A 14006-nucleotide genomic window follows, 5' to 3' on the forward strand; every position below is an offset into this window, starting at 1 on the left:
AGTCAGAAGTCCTTCCTTAGAGAAGAATTTGTTTCATTTTATCATTCACTAGGTGTGCAATATGTGTCACTGTGTGGCTGAGTAAAGACACATCCCACCCCCCTTTGGGTCCTAAAATGATAAATGATTACAAAAAAAAAAAGAATTGTAAATTATTATTCCTTTAAAGGGGAGTTCCAAGTCCTTCTCCATCTCATTCTTTGCTTCTTATGTCTGTTATTGTATAATCAAATATTTCATCAACAGAGCCTCCCATAGTATCCCGTCGGCCTCTGAACACCCACCTCGTAAATTAATACTCTCAAGGTCTAAGACATGTTCTGCCTTCTGAGTGTGTGTGTGCGTGTGTGTGTGAGCTCAGACCATAAACCGGGAAGATCTGAAGATCAGAGCATCCTCAAAGCAAACTACGGAAGAAAACAATAGCACTTCCATTGTGCTGTGTGGCCTTCCTGCACCCTGCAGCTATGCAACAGTAACCTTTCTCTTAGCATGTGCTGTTGGAGCAGCATCATATTAATTTCCCTTGCTCAAAGTTTGACCGTTGACACCGCACCCTCTGCACTGAGGGATATTGTCGACCTGGAGGTACATATCCCAGCATGGCGGCTGTTTTCACTTTGAATGGTGATTTTTCCAATACGCCTCTCCCCCTAGGCCCACATTATGGATGGATATGGCACCTGCACACAATGTTCACACAGTTCTCTCTCCAACCTGTAGGCTACTCTCTCTGTCTGCCCCCGCCTGACAACCACATGATGACTGCCTCAAACCTGCAGGCCTATCTGCTCCAGAGCCCTTAGATATTTAGAAAAATGTTATGTTGTAGGCATCCATAATTGTTGTATACATTGATAATGTTAAGTACCACTTCACATTATGATTGTTGTACTGTATTTTGTTGTCCTACTGTATTGTTCTGTATTCAGACAATGATGCAGTAACCTACGTAACGTCACATTTCTAAAGATGCCCAAGGTGTGTGTGTGTGTGCGCGCGCGCGTGTGCAGCTGTTGTTTGAAGGCTATGCCATTTGTTTTGTAAGCTACCACAACAAAGATATTAGATTATGATTAATGTGATATTTATTCAATAATTTAGTTCATAAGTTATTGATACACAGATGCTTGAAAACTCCTGATATTGAACCACTCATCATAGGCTACCTGTAGGTGAGAACTCGCCGAGCCTGAAGGAGGCAGTGTCGGCACTGGCCGAGTGTAAAACATCCTGCGGTTAGGCTACCATGGCTACAGGTAAACTCAACTGAACCGAAACGAAACGTAGGCTAGCATTCATTTGGTTGAGTCAAATCACAAGTTACGGCATTATGGTTACGCCATTTGGCATTTAATTGTGCAGCTAATTAAACAACTTTCTCTCTGTTGTATGGGTGCACGACCTGCGTGAGAGGCCCCATCACTCATTGAAGCGCGGATCACAGAACATACGTGTGTAGACTGTTAGCTGGGATAGCTAGCTAAATGTGTGTTGGCTACTGCGTATAATAGCTTATTAAGTCCGCCAAAGTTAGTGTCTACAGTAGCTAGCTAGATACCTTTGTTTTCCTGAACGAGTGATGCCAGCACGGAGCTTTTATCTTAAGGGACTTACTTTCTCATAGGCTACTGGTTCCACCTGCAGTAACAGCAATGGCTACTGCTGGACTCAGACAACTTTTTCGCAGTATCAGAGTAGGTAAGGACGCACCCCCAGATCATGGCTTTAACGTTAAATCCAAAAAGAAGAAAAAGAAAACCACTGAATCTTCAAGCCCTCAAAGGTGAGAAATGGCATTATGTAAGCCAGAAGATGCATGCAGTTGACTGGTTATTGGCGGTGCAAAGTTGCGTGCATAGCCGATGTTGTACTCCCGTTTTACAGCTTGCACGTTAAGCCGATGGCAGCAGCACATAAGGCCCCTGAACTGAGGGCATCAGCTCTGGCCTCATACAGATCTGCTGCCAAGCTGATTCCAGCTGCATGCTCTCAGAACCACATACAGAGGTAAGTAGCTTGACGACTCGACTCTTCCTAGCAAAGGGAAGGAAGGATGGACTGTAATGTACGGTTGTCTTGTGAAAAGGTTTAATGTTATGGGCAGAGATTCCCATAAATGAATGGGAGTTGGCCCATTCTGTTCTAGTTCTGAACATACTTGTGGCCGGGGCTACAAACTATGGGTGCTGTAGAAATCCTAAAATAATAATATTACATATCTTCATCTAATCCTGTAAAACCTGCCTGAGTATGCATTAACATGTTTATTCTGCATTACCCCGGGCTTGAACTCACAACCTTAGACAGCAAGGGAAGGTCATGTTCTTATTGAGCTACCCTACCTGCCAAATAAGAAGCTGGCAGTCTGGCCTTTGCTTGGCCTTAAAACGTCTTAGGTTCTACAAAAGAAAGTTCTCAAACAAAGTGAAATCACAAGAGGCATGTGGCAGCCTTCAAACTAGTGTCAAAAATGACACATTCAAATCCCAATTGCCACTCTATGTATGTTGTAGGGCTGAGCGATATTGACAAAAAATACATTGCAGCGATGCAATTTTTGCGATATATATTGCAATATATTTTGTTTGTTTAAAACAGAAATAAGCAAACTTGTAAACATACAGGCCTATGTCCTATATGAGGTTAGAACTAAACAGTGATCTTCACGTCTGCTTACACCGGTAGACAAATGTCTTGACTGTGTTCCAAAACGCCTACTAATAATGAGTCTCTTAGTTTTTGACAGTCATCAAAATCAAAAAGTTGAGCAAATAGTTTGTATCATAAGATGTTTTGAATTAACATAGCAGGGGAAAAAGAGAAAGACATTGCAGGCCCTTGCGATGTGACTATTGCGCATGTGCACATTGCCATGGCGATGCATAAACCATATATTGTGCAGCCCTAGTATGTTGTATCTATCTGTCTATCTGCTCCATGCATAACATACTGGCTGGGGTTTGAAAAGATTTTTGGCTTGTCTTGCTAATAGATCTTTCCTATTCAGGCGGCAAGTTATGCCCCCCCAACCCTAGTTACTGTTGCTATGCCCCACAAGCTTTGGAGCACTTTACTAAAATGTCCACTGAACAGCATACCTGATGACAATATTGTTCTATGTTATTTGCCAAATGCCACACTATGTCTAAGAGAGTTCTACAGAAAGGCCTGAACTATTTTACATAAGGATATATCCATGAGATTTGGATTTCGGATGGAGCTGGTGACAGCATAAGAGTTGATGCTAGGTGTTGGTGATCTATGCGGAAGGTACAGACGCCTCACAAACTCCAGATTGAAATTCATCAGGACAAAATTATGGAGTCTTACTGCACATGTAAAGCAGGGTGAGTAAGTTAGTGTCATCCATTATTAGAAAATGGTTAGCCTGTGATAATGATCTGCTAACTACTAGCTACGGGCTAATTAGCTACGTACATCAAGCACCTGAAGGCCCTGACACACCAAGCCGATAATCGGCCGTCGTGAACCGTTGTGAATGTCCGTGAGCGTCGGGACTGTCGCGGCCTCGAGTTGGTGCGGTGTGTCGCGCACCGTTAGCGAAGTCGGAGAATTTTCGTGACAAGTCGGGACATTTGAGCATGGGTAATCGGCGCCGGAGTGAGTGGGGTGTCGGAAAAGAGAGATCACTCTGATTGGCTTACAGAAGTCACAGAAGTTACGAAAGCAAAGAAAATCAGGGCAGTGATATTAAAGATGGCTACCTTACGGTAACAAAAAAACATGGGAAAAAAGCTCAATATCATCGAAAATAATCATTCGAAAATTGTAAAACTCGTGGAATACCTTAGTTTAAAGGAACATGTCACTGGATCGTTATGACACACATTTCAGAAAAAAATGCTATTCACGATGTCGACTGCATTTCGGTGTAGCCTACTACTGCATTTTGTTGTCCCAGTACAGTAGTTGCCTACTTGTATGCTACGGTGAAATGTTGAATCTAATGTAATCTAGAACGTTGTGGAAATGCCGATCTTTGAGTGACAGTAGCCTACAGTTGATTCCTTGTCCCGTAATAGCAATAGTTTGAAGGGCATAGTCTCTCTCCAGACTCAAATATTATGTTGAATCTCTTCGCTCTGCATACTACATAATAGAGTCTGTGCCATTTTGCTGCCTAAGCTGGTGTTCTTAGGGCGTATTGACGTGTCAAAATTGAAAGACTGACAGGTCTTAGCAGCAAATGAGAGATGCTAGCCCAGGGTAGATGGGCAGGGCATATCTATGGGTGGGAGCGTTTGATCGCGAAAGTTATTACTGATTGGTGTCGCCGGGAATAATAATAAATTGCCAGGATTTGAACACCGGATTTGTGCATGAAGTGTCCCAGACCCATAGAGAGATCTGCAGCATGCAGTGCCGATAATTGTTTTATAATGTCAAATAACAAATGTTGATGCATCAAGATGCATAGATAATAGTTTTATAATTGCATCATTGCCCTCTGAATCGGAATCAAATTGAATTGTGTGGTGCCGAGAGATTCCCACCCCTACACCCAATCTAGAATTCAGAAAACATTGGTTAAACTTCACAATTAATGTTTTTCAGGTATGGACACACAAACTGATTACATCTTTTAATGAGCTATCTCATAGTCACAAAAAAACACAACACTAGCTCAAGCCAGGATTTTCGTTCCTCCGTCGTGCTGATGTTCTCACTTCTGACACCAATAAGATAAGATAACACTTTGTTGATCCCCAGGGGGAAATTAGGTGTTTCAGCAGTAGACAAAATTACAGAAAGGTTAGAAAGAGAGAAACACTAGGTCCAGATTAACAAGAAGACACTACACAGGGGTGGGGGGGGGCAACATAAAAAAAGCGATATTGGGGACTATATATACATCCATATGTACAGTAACAGTGCATTTTAGGATAGAATAAGATAGATGTACCTGCATACATTCAGTCTGTATGAATATCAATATCTATATATCTATACAAGTATATAAGTATTTAATTAAGTATAAGTCAAGGAGTACAGTAGGACCCCACTTATCCGAACCCAACTGGACCGAAGGTCGTTCGTATCTCTGAAATGTCCGGATGACTGAAACATGTTAAAATGCACCAAATTCAATAAGTGGTATACTTGTTTCATATAGACTCACAATAGACGGATTACTAAACTCATACAGCCTAGCCTATAATAGGCCTACAGTAGCCTAGAATAAAATAAACGGATTTCCACTTGAGTGCATGCTTTGATCAAATACAGTACTTTATTCTCAAATGAGGCCTACGCTGCATCGATAGGCTACTGTATTCGCAGAACAAAATGGTATAGCCTAAAAACAACCCAACATTAGAACAATTAGAGGAAATGATAATAAATAAATAAATGAAATTTGAAAGTTGTCGTGTCTTAGGCTATTGCAGCCTAAACAACCGATGTAGGCTAACGTGGCCTAGGCCGTAGGCTATAATTTAACAAATACATTAGGCCTAGTAGGCTAATCTACATGCTTACAACACGTCTGTGTTCCTGAAGTCCATTAACTGGGAACGAAAAATGACTCGATAGGCCTACTCCTCTCCTTCAGGTTGCTGACACGCTTTCTGGCTACCAAGGAATGCAGCTCTCGCGCAGCAGACTCGTTTGCGTTTTGCGCTCGACATTAAAGTAACAAAGAAATTAAACGTGACAGTAGGCTACAGCCTACAGGCAACATGTAGGTCTACATACAGTTCTGTTTTTATTCACAGTAGGATACAGTAGCTACGTGTTTATTATGACCGATTTAAATGCAAGTAGGCCTACAGTACTGTAATGAAAATCCCACCAGTAACCAGATAGCAGGCTCCCAAAAAAAAAAAATGTTTAAGCCTGTCGGGTAGACCGGGAGGTTCGGATCTCTGAAGTTCGGATGATTGGGGTCCTAATGATATATGGTGACCATGAAAAGGGAGGAGTCAAAAGTAAAATAAAATGAGTTTTTAACGTACTGTAACTAAAATAGACATGACACAAAACGCTCTAGAATACTAGGAAGGGGAATAAGTAGACGCATGAGGGAGAGAGAGACAACAGGACCACAAAGCCTCCTTTTATCACCCCCTGAGCCGGGCTACTCCCCCCCACCCCCCACCCCACCCGCTGCCAACCAACCAAGACTCCGTCCCGCGGAGTCGCTACAATACTGTAGCATAAAGGTTTCATTATTGTCAATTGGATAATAGATTAAATTTCACAGGAGAGGTTGTGTCTAGCACTGTGGATGGGGATTACTCATTCTTATTTGTGTTCTTAATCATTTCTAATTGTTCACATCATTAGAATCCCACCTGAGATCCTGATAAAGATATTGTCGTACCTGGATGCATCCTCGCTCTTCTGCATCGGACATGTCAGCAAGCTGTTCTATCAGCTGGCCAACAACAAGTAAGGACAGAAGCCCCAACTATACCAGCTCACAGTATATGTACAATAAGACTATTCCTTTTGTGTCTTGCTTGCTCCTGCGTGTCTGTTTCACCTATGTAGTTCCAACCTCCTCATTCACAGTTCCCCTCCCTTCTCCTTCCCATCACTTCCCAGGGAAAATGAAACTCCGCTACAGTAACCCACAGTATAACCCATGTCCTTTACTGCTCTCCTCCCAGCGCCATGTGGCACAAGCTGTACCTGTCAGAGTTTGGGAAGAGCAAGAAATGGAAGCCCAGCGGCGTGGATGAGGCTCCTGAGAAGCAGGGCTTGGCGGAGGCCCAGGAGAAGCCGGAGCGCCACTGGAAGAGGCTGTATTTCAGAGCCATGGCCGGCTACGACGAGAGCAAGTGGAAGAGGGAGCTGTGGGACATCAACCACTGCACAGGGCTTCCCAGCAAGACGGAGAGAGTCCTCAGGTCAGGCAGCTGTGTGTGTAGAGAGTCCTCAGGTTAGAGGAGCCGTGTGTTGTGTAGAGAGTCCTCAGGTTAGGCTTAGGTCAGGCAGCCATCTGCATCTATTCCGCAGTTGTCTGAAGTGCAAGCAGTCTGACGGAAGGTCAGTATGTCTGGATTTAGACCAAGTCAAATCTCTGACTTGAAGGGTTTCTGTCAATTCTGCATAAAACCATGGGTTGGAGCGATTTTTTATCCTATAATTCTTATAGGGGGCATGTTTTTCAGAGAGAGAATTAAAAGTGTAGGAGAGGTGATTAAAAGCTAGCTCAGAGTCCGGGATAGATCAGACTCTAAAGCCCCCCGCAAACCGCAGCCGAAACAACGGCACAAGATGGCACATGTCTGGTTAGCCCCCCACTTAGGATGTGACGTGCATGGCGCATTTAAAAAATAAATAAATTGAGGGCAGTCTGGTATAAGACAAGCCTGCTGGTGGTTATAGATTGTTGTTTCTACTACCTCCATGCAGTAAATTCATTCTGGTATACAAATGATGAATGTAGGCCTGTAAGATTATTGTAGCTTAAGCCATTTTTCAAGTTAAAAAGCCAACTAGACTACTCACCAGTTATCACCAGCTAATGTTACTTTATCAAGTTCAAATTCAAGGTCAAGACTGCCCAACACAGTGAGTAGGCTACTTTACCTGATAATCCCACAATTTCACCAATTGCACACCAGCAGCTCTCTTCTCAATCAATCAATCAATGAAGCTTTATTTGTATAGCGCATTTCATACCCAGAGGCAACACAATGCGCTTTACAGAGAACAAGGGAGGTGGGCATACGACCCACTCTACATATTCCAGAGGGAAGCAAAAAAACAGTAATCACCCGGGGGCCAGATAAGTGAGCTGTAAAAATTCTTCCCTGACCCCTCTCAACAAGGCGATTGAGCAAGCTCCAGGAGTATGTTTGTCTACCGGCTAAGAACATTTATAAAGCAATACATTACATTAAATTACATTTCAGAGTAAGAGAGGCTAAAAGCATCATAGGAGAGAGAACATTCTACGGACATGCTACGACATCCACAGCAGACACGGGGGTATCTATCAGACTCCAGGAGGTCTGCTGGGGACAGTGGGGCATCCACTGGACCTGGTTAGAAGATAGGAGGGAGAGAGAGAGGCACTAGGGAGAGGGAAAGCAGAACAGGGTTAGTAGCACATAGAGCCATACAGACCACACAGATATTGAAACAGGCGACCTGGGGCAAGCTCCTGGAATATATATTGTCTAATGGCTAAGAACATTTAAAGAACAATACATTAAATTACATTTTCAGAGCAAGAAAGGCTAAGAACATGAAGTCCAGGCCTAAGCCGGATGTGGACTGATGTGTGTCTGTGCGTACGTGTGTGTGTGGACTAAATACTACGATATCCACAGCTCCACAGCTGACACTGGACCTGGTTAGAGGATAGGAGGGAGAGAGAGAGGCACTAGGGGAGGCAGAAAACGGTTAGTAGCACACTGAGTCATTGAAGCAACACAGCTGTCAGAACAGAACAAGCCTGTTTCAGGATAACCAGCTTCTGTACACTACTTGATATACATACATTGCATAGCAGGATAAATACCAATGTAAACAGAGGATTCACAGGTAGGTTTGAGGCTGCCCTGCTTTGTCTCAAGGTCCTAGCTAGTGATTGTAGGCTAGGTCGAAAAGGTACCTCTTGAGGTCTCACTTGAAGACCTCCGTTGTTTCGGCCCTTCTTAGGCACTCCAGTAGGGTGTTCCAGAGGTTGGGGGCATAGAAACTAAAAGCTGCCTCTCCGTGTTTCTTGGTCCTGGCTTTTGGAACTGTTCAAAGTTCAGTACCTGAGGATCTGAGTGGTCTGTTGGGCATGTACTTAACAAGCATGTCTGAAATATATTCTGGTGAGTGACTTTGGAGAGATTTATAGACTAGTAATAGTATTTTAAAGTCTATTCTAGAGTTGACTGGTAACCAGTGTAGTGATTTTAAGGCTGGTGTGATGTGTGCCCTTCGTCTAGTCTTAGTGAGGACTCGTGCTGCAGCATTCTGTATCATTTGTAGCTTAGAGATTGCTTTCTTTGGTAGGCCTGATAGTAGAGCATTGCAGTAGTCCAGCCTGCTTGTGATGAAAGCATGCATTAATCTTTCGGTGTCAGCTTGAGAGAGAAAGGGTTGCACCTTGGCAATATTCCCTAGGTGGTAAAAGGATGTCTTTGTAATATTCTTGATGTGGTTTTCGAAATTGAGATCTGAGTCAAGTATGACACCTAGGTTTTTAGCCTTGCAATTGGTGTCAATTTCCAGAGTTTTTAAGTGTGCAGCTAGTTTCTCTCTTTCAGCTTTTTCTCCAATGATCAGTACTTCTGTTTTGTCCTGGTTTAGTTGGAGGAAATTATGTGACATCCATACATTTATATCTGTAATACACTTGACAAGGCAGTCAACCAAGCTGTAGTTACTGGGTGTTACGGAAATATAGAGTTGGGTATCATCTGCGTAGCTATGGTAGCTAATATTGTGCCTCCTGATGACACTGCCAAGGGGCAGCATGTACAGGCTGAAGAGTAGAGGTCCTAGGATCGATCCTTGGGGCACCCCACAGGTCATGGGGATCTTTCCTGAGCTATATTCACCGAGGGCAACGAAGAAATCGCGACCGGTTAGATAGGTCTTAAGCCAATTTAGGACTGGACCAGCGAGGCCAACCCACTTTTCCAGTCTTTCGATAAGGATTGCATGATCTATAGTATCAAAGGCTGCACTCAGGTCCAGGAGGACGAGAACAGAAAGCTCTTTGGAGTCAGCATTAATTCTGAGGTCATTTACAACTTTGACTAATGCCGTCTCTGTGCTATGATGGGCACGAAAGCCGGACTGGAAAAGGTCAAGGGTACAACTTGTAGCTAGGAAATCATTAATCTGTTTGAAAATCTTTTTTTTCCAAAATTTTACTCAAAAAGGGAAGGTTGGAGATTGGTCTAAAATTGCTAAAATCGGAAGTGTCTAAGTTGTTTTTCTTCAGTACGGGTCTCACCAAAGCAGTTTTAAGTATTGGTGGGAAGACACCTGTAGATAGGGAGTCATTAACAATGGATAAAATGTCATAGGATACAGAGTCAAAAATAGTTTTGAAAAAATCGGTGGGGATGGGATCCAGCAGGCATGTGGAGGTTTTTGATTTTGGATACTACTTTTCTCAACATGTCTGTGTCCATCAGTGTAAACAGGCTCATATGTCCATTACATGGAGGGAGAGGATCTGTGAACGGGATGCATGGCCTTTCCTGGGTGATATTCCTCCTAATATTCAGAATCTTATCTCTGAAGTAAGCTGCAAATTCCTCACATTTGGAGGTAGAGAGCAGGTTATCAGGTGTTTTTACGGCAGGGTTTATTAGGCTATCAATTGTTGAGAAGAGCACTCTTGAATTATTTCGGTTGATAGATATCAATTTTGAGAAGTGGTCTTTCCTTGCATTTCTTATTGCTTTATTAAAAGCAGAGAGATGTTCTTTGAGAATATCATGGTGGACCTGTAGCTTGGTTTTTCGCCATATATGCTCAGAACTTCTGCAGGTTCTTTTTAGTTGATATGTTTCCTCATTTCGCCATGGAGCATTATTATTGGTTGTGATCCTTTTCAGTTTAATAGGTGCTACAGAATCCAAGGCTGCCCTTACTCTGGTGTTAAAGGTGGTTGTCAAGTTTTCAATAGTTCCTAAGGGCCCCACTTCTGGAGTTGATAAATTGTTTGTGGTCATTATTTCTCTAAAACTATCGGTACTCGGAGGTAAGATAACGTTTCTTGATAAAGCGCTCAGTACTACTTTTGACTTTAGGAACCAATGCAGTGAAGAAGATATAGAAATGGTCGGAGAGGGCGAGGTCACTTATAGAGGAGACAGTGATAGTCAGGCCTTTAGTAATAACTAGATCAAGGGTGTGGCCGCGGTTGTGGGTTGGGAGGTTGATAAAGTCCCTAGCTTTCGAGTCCGCCTCAGTGTCTACTTGTATGTTGAAATCTCCAATGATGATAATCTTATCATAATTTGTATGGATGATGGACAGGAGTTCTGAAAATTCTGTAGAGAAGGCAGGGCATTGTTTGGGAGGCCTATACACGGTTACTGCCAGAACTGGGGGCTGGCATTTTAGGACAATAGCGTGGTATTCAAAAGAGGCGAAATCAACAAAGGAGATGGTCCTGCAGCTGAGGGCATCTGTAGCTATGGTGGCTTTTCCTCCACCTTTTTTCCCACTTCTGATAGATTGAAAAAAGCTGTAGTTAGGAGGAGAGGCTTCAATGAGGGCTGCTGGTCCATTTATATTTAGCCAGGTTTCAGTTAGGAACATACAGTCTAATTTACGTTCACATATAAGATCATTAATGAGAAAAGTTTTGCTTGGTAGGGACCTGACATTCAGGATCGCCATTGAAATAGCTTCCGGAGAAAAGGGCTGGCTCGCCTGACTAGTAGGCCTGGATGGTATATTCACTGGAACGGATATCAGGTTCTTCATATTAGATCCACCTGACTGTTTCATTATGGTAATAGGGGTGCGGTGGGAGATAATTTGCTGAATGGCATATTCAGGTGGGCAGAATTTGTTTATAGAAATATGAACGTCGCTATGCCAGGTCTCAGTGAGGGGCAGAGAATCAAGGTCTATGGTGATGGACCGCTGGTGAGATGGAGCTGGTGTAGCCCGTCCCGTGGGTACAGGAGGTTTATGTTTGGCAGTAGGGTGGTTGAGACGGGTCGGGCTAACCCCACATGAGACGCTGGAAGATCTCAGCGTCAGGTCCATATTCATACTGAGCAGACGGGCACCTGACCTGCTAGGATGAAGGCCGTCCCTGGCGAAGAGGTCCGAGCGGTTCAAGAAAGTGGTGAAATTATCTATGAAGGGAAGCTTCAACTGGCAGCAATAGCCTTTCAGCCAGATGTGGAGCTGACGGATCCTACTATATTTGGCATCACCATACCAGGGAGAGGAGAATCTTCTCACATTCTCCTTAAGATATTTGGGTCTGACTGGGGATCATAGATCATCGGATATTTCTGCACTTCAGCAATTAATTGCTCTTCCATTTTAACATTAGTGCCTACGTTTTGACGTTAGAGCTGGGTAGCCTAGCCTTTAACCGTTATAAATAAAAACTGTTATTTCAGGCTACCCAAAACTCTAAAGGCTTCCTGTGAGATTATGTTCAAACACAGCGTTGAATAGCTAAATTAAATATCATCCTGGATCTGTGGTGCTAGCCTACATGATAATAGGCTAGGCCCTACTTCAAGGAACATCTAACATTAGATGTAAATTTTAGCAAAACAAACGACACATGGAACACGAGAAGGACATGGAAGAGATGGGAATATCCTAAAATATTTAACTTTAAGTTATTACTGTATTAGCCTAATTTTAGATAGATTTAATAGTTAGGCATTTCAGTGCAGGAAATCCCATGCATTAATCCAAGTTTAGGTTGGATTGCCACATATGTCGACTGCCACATTCCATGAAAATAGAGCCGAGTTGAAATCAGTCCCGGGGCGACATTGTCGGCTGCCGGCGGAACCACGCCAGTGTGCGGGTTTCCATAGGAAACAATGGGAGCTATAAAATTGGAATGCGTGTCGTGGCGCTTTCGGCTGCGGTTTGCAGCATTAAGTCGGCATTAAATAAGTCATACAAAAAACCCTGTTCGACAAAGGCTTTATAATTAAGCGTGCTTTGGATTTAAAGCTACATGAGATCTCTCGGCACTTTGGCGGAACCTCTGGTCGTGATAAAATCGGCACTGCGTTTTAAGAACCACACTTCCCACAATTCCCCACTCACTCACTGTAATGATGGGAAGAGAATATGAAAACGCGTGTATGGAGCAGACTGGATTGGAAGATTGTAGCTACTTCAATGGACTTTCTGAACAGATGGCTTCAATGCAGGTAAATACCATCTTCTTTCTTTTATATGCATGTACAGTAGATAAATTTGCAGGGCAAAGTGTTTGTTGTCTTCCTGATATTGTGACACGCAAAACGTGTCACTTCCGTTTCCACTACAAGATTTCCTGCCAGTGTACTAGCCAGTACACCGGAATATTAAAATAATAAATTCACAGGGTCTCATGTAGTCTCATGTCATGAAAATGATTTTTGGGGTCTTGTTAAGGCCAATTCATAAACTAATAGCAAGTATAGGTGAATATTGAACTTTAAAAAAGTTAGCTCATTGAGCTTTAATAGCCTTGATCATTTTAACACAAGCAGTTGGACAGTGATCACTAATGCCTTGTGCAAAGACTCCACTATGCGGGTATTGAAGCGATCTGTTTGTTAATATAAGGTCAGTTAAGGTGGATTTTTACAGATTCTTTGCATTTGGTCTAGTGGAGAAAGAGATCAACTGAGTAAGATTTAATTCTAGACACGATTCTTTTAACCTAGAAGAATTTCCAGATAACCAGTCCAAATTTAGGTAATCTAAAACAATGATTTCAGACGAGGCAAGTGAAGACATCAGTTGTTAAAGGAGTAGTAAAGGGAAAATGCATGTTTAGGCCTGTTTTAAGGTTACTTATGATCATATACAATGGTTCAGATCAAAACGTTGACAAAACTAGCACTTTTGAGAAAGTCTGATAATTGCTCTACCTTTGTGATGACCTCTGTTTGAACATTTGTGTGCATGGAGATGGTACTCTCAACGAAAACACAGTAATGATCAGAGAGCGCAACATCAGACAACTTAACCTTAGAAATATTCAGACCTTTGGTGATGATCAAGTCCAGAGTGTGCCCCTTGTTGCGTGTGGGCTCCATCACATGCTGAGTCAGTCCATAGTTATCAAGGACACAACACAGTTCTTTAGCCCGTCTGTCCTGAGGGTTGTCAACATGGATGTTAAAATCACCAACAATAACCACACAAAGTCAATACAGATAATCAACACAGCAGTTCAGCAAAGTCATCAAAAAAGGTAATGGGCAAGTAATAGGTATGCTATTACTATTTGGTTTACAGTTGGAGTTACAGATGTGGGAAGTTAGAAATGTCACATGCTGCAGCATTTCACGTCGCGGTATTTGGCAGGGAAATCCCGT

At 42.8% G+C, this 14006-nt stretch overlaps 1 protein-coding gene across 1 annotated transcript in view; it reads left to right on the forward strand.

The window, feature by feature from the left end:
- Window positions 1-1270: 1270 nt before the first annotated feature.
- The window catches only part of fbxo15 (F-box protein 15), a 28931-nt gene continuing 16195 nt past the window's right edge, over window positions 1271-14006 (forward strand). Inside the window, exons 1-4 of the mRNA XM_084452863.1 lie at window positions 1271-1786; window positions 1888-2010; window positions 6310-6414; window positions 6636-6875. Of these exons, the coding sequence (XP_084308989.1) occupies window positions 1656-1786; window positions 1888-2010; window positions 6310-6414; window positions 6636-6875 (599 nt within the window). The 5' untranslated portion in view covers window positions 1271-1655. The remainder of the gene's footprint in view (window positions 1787-1887; window positions 2011-6309; window positions 6415-6635; window positions 6876-14006) is intronic.

This window comes from Borostomias antarcticus (assembly GCF_949987555.1).
Source record: "Borostomias antarcticus genome assembly, chromosome: 2".
In the NCBI taxonomy this organism is placed as follows: domain Eukaryota; kingdom Metazoa; phylum Chordata; class Actinopteri; order Stomiiformes; family Stomiidae; genus Borostomias; species Borostomias antarcticus.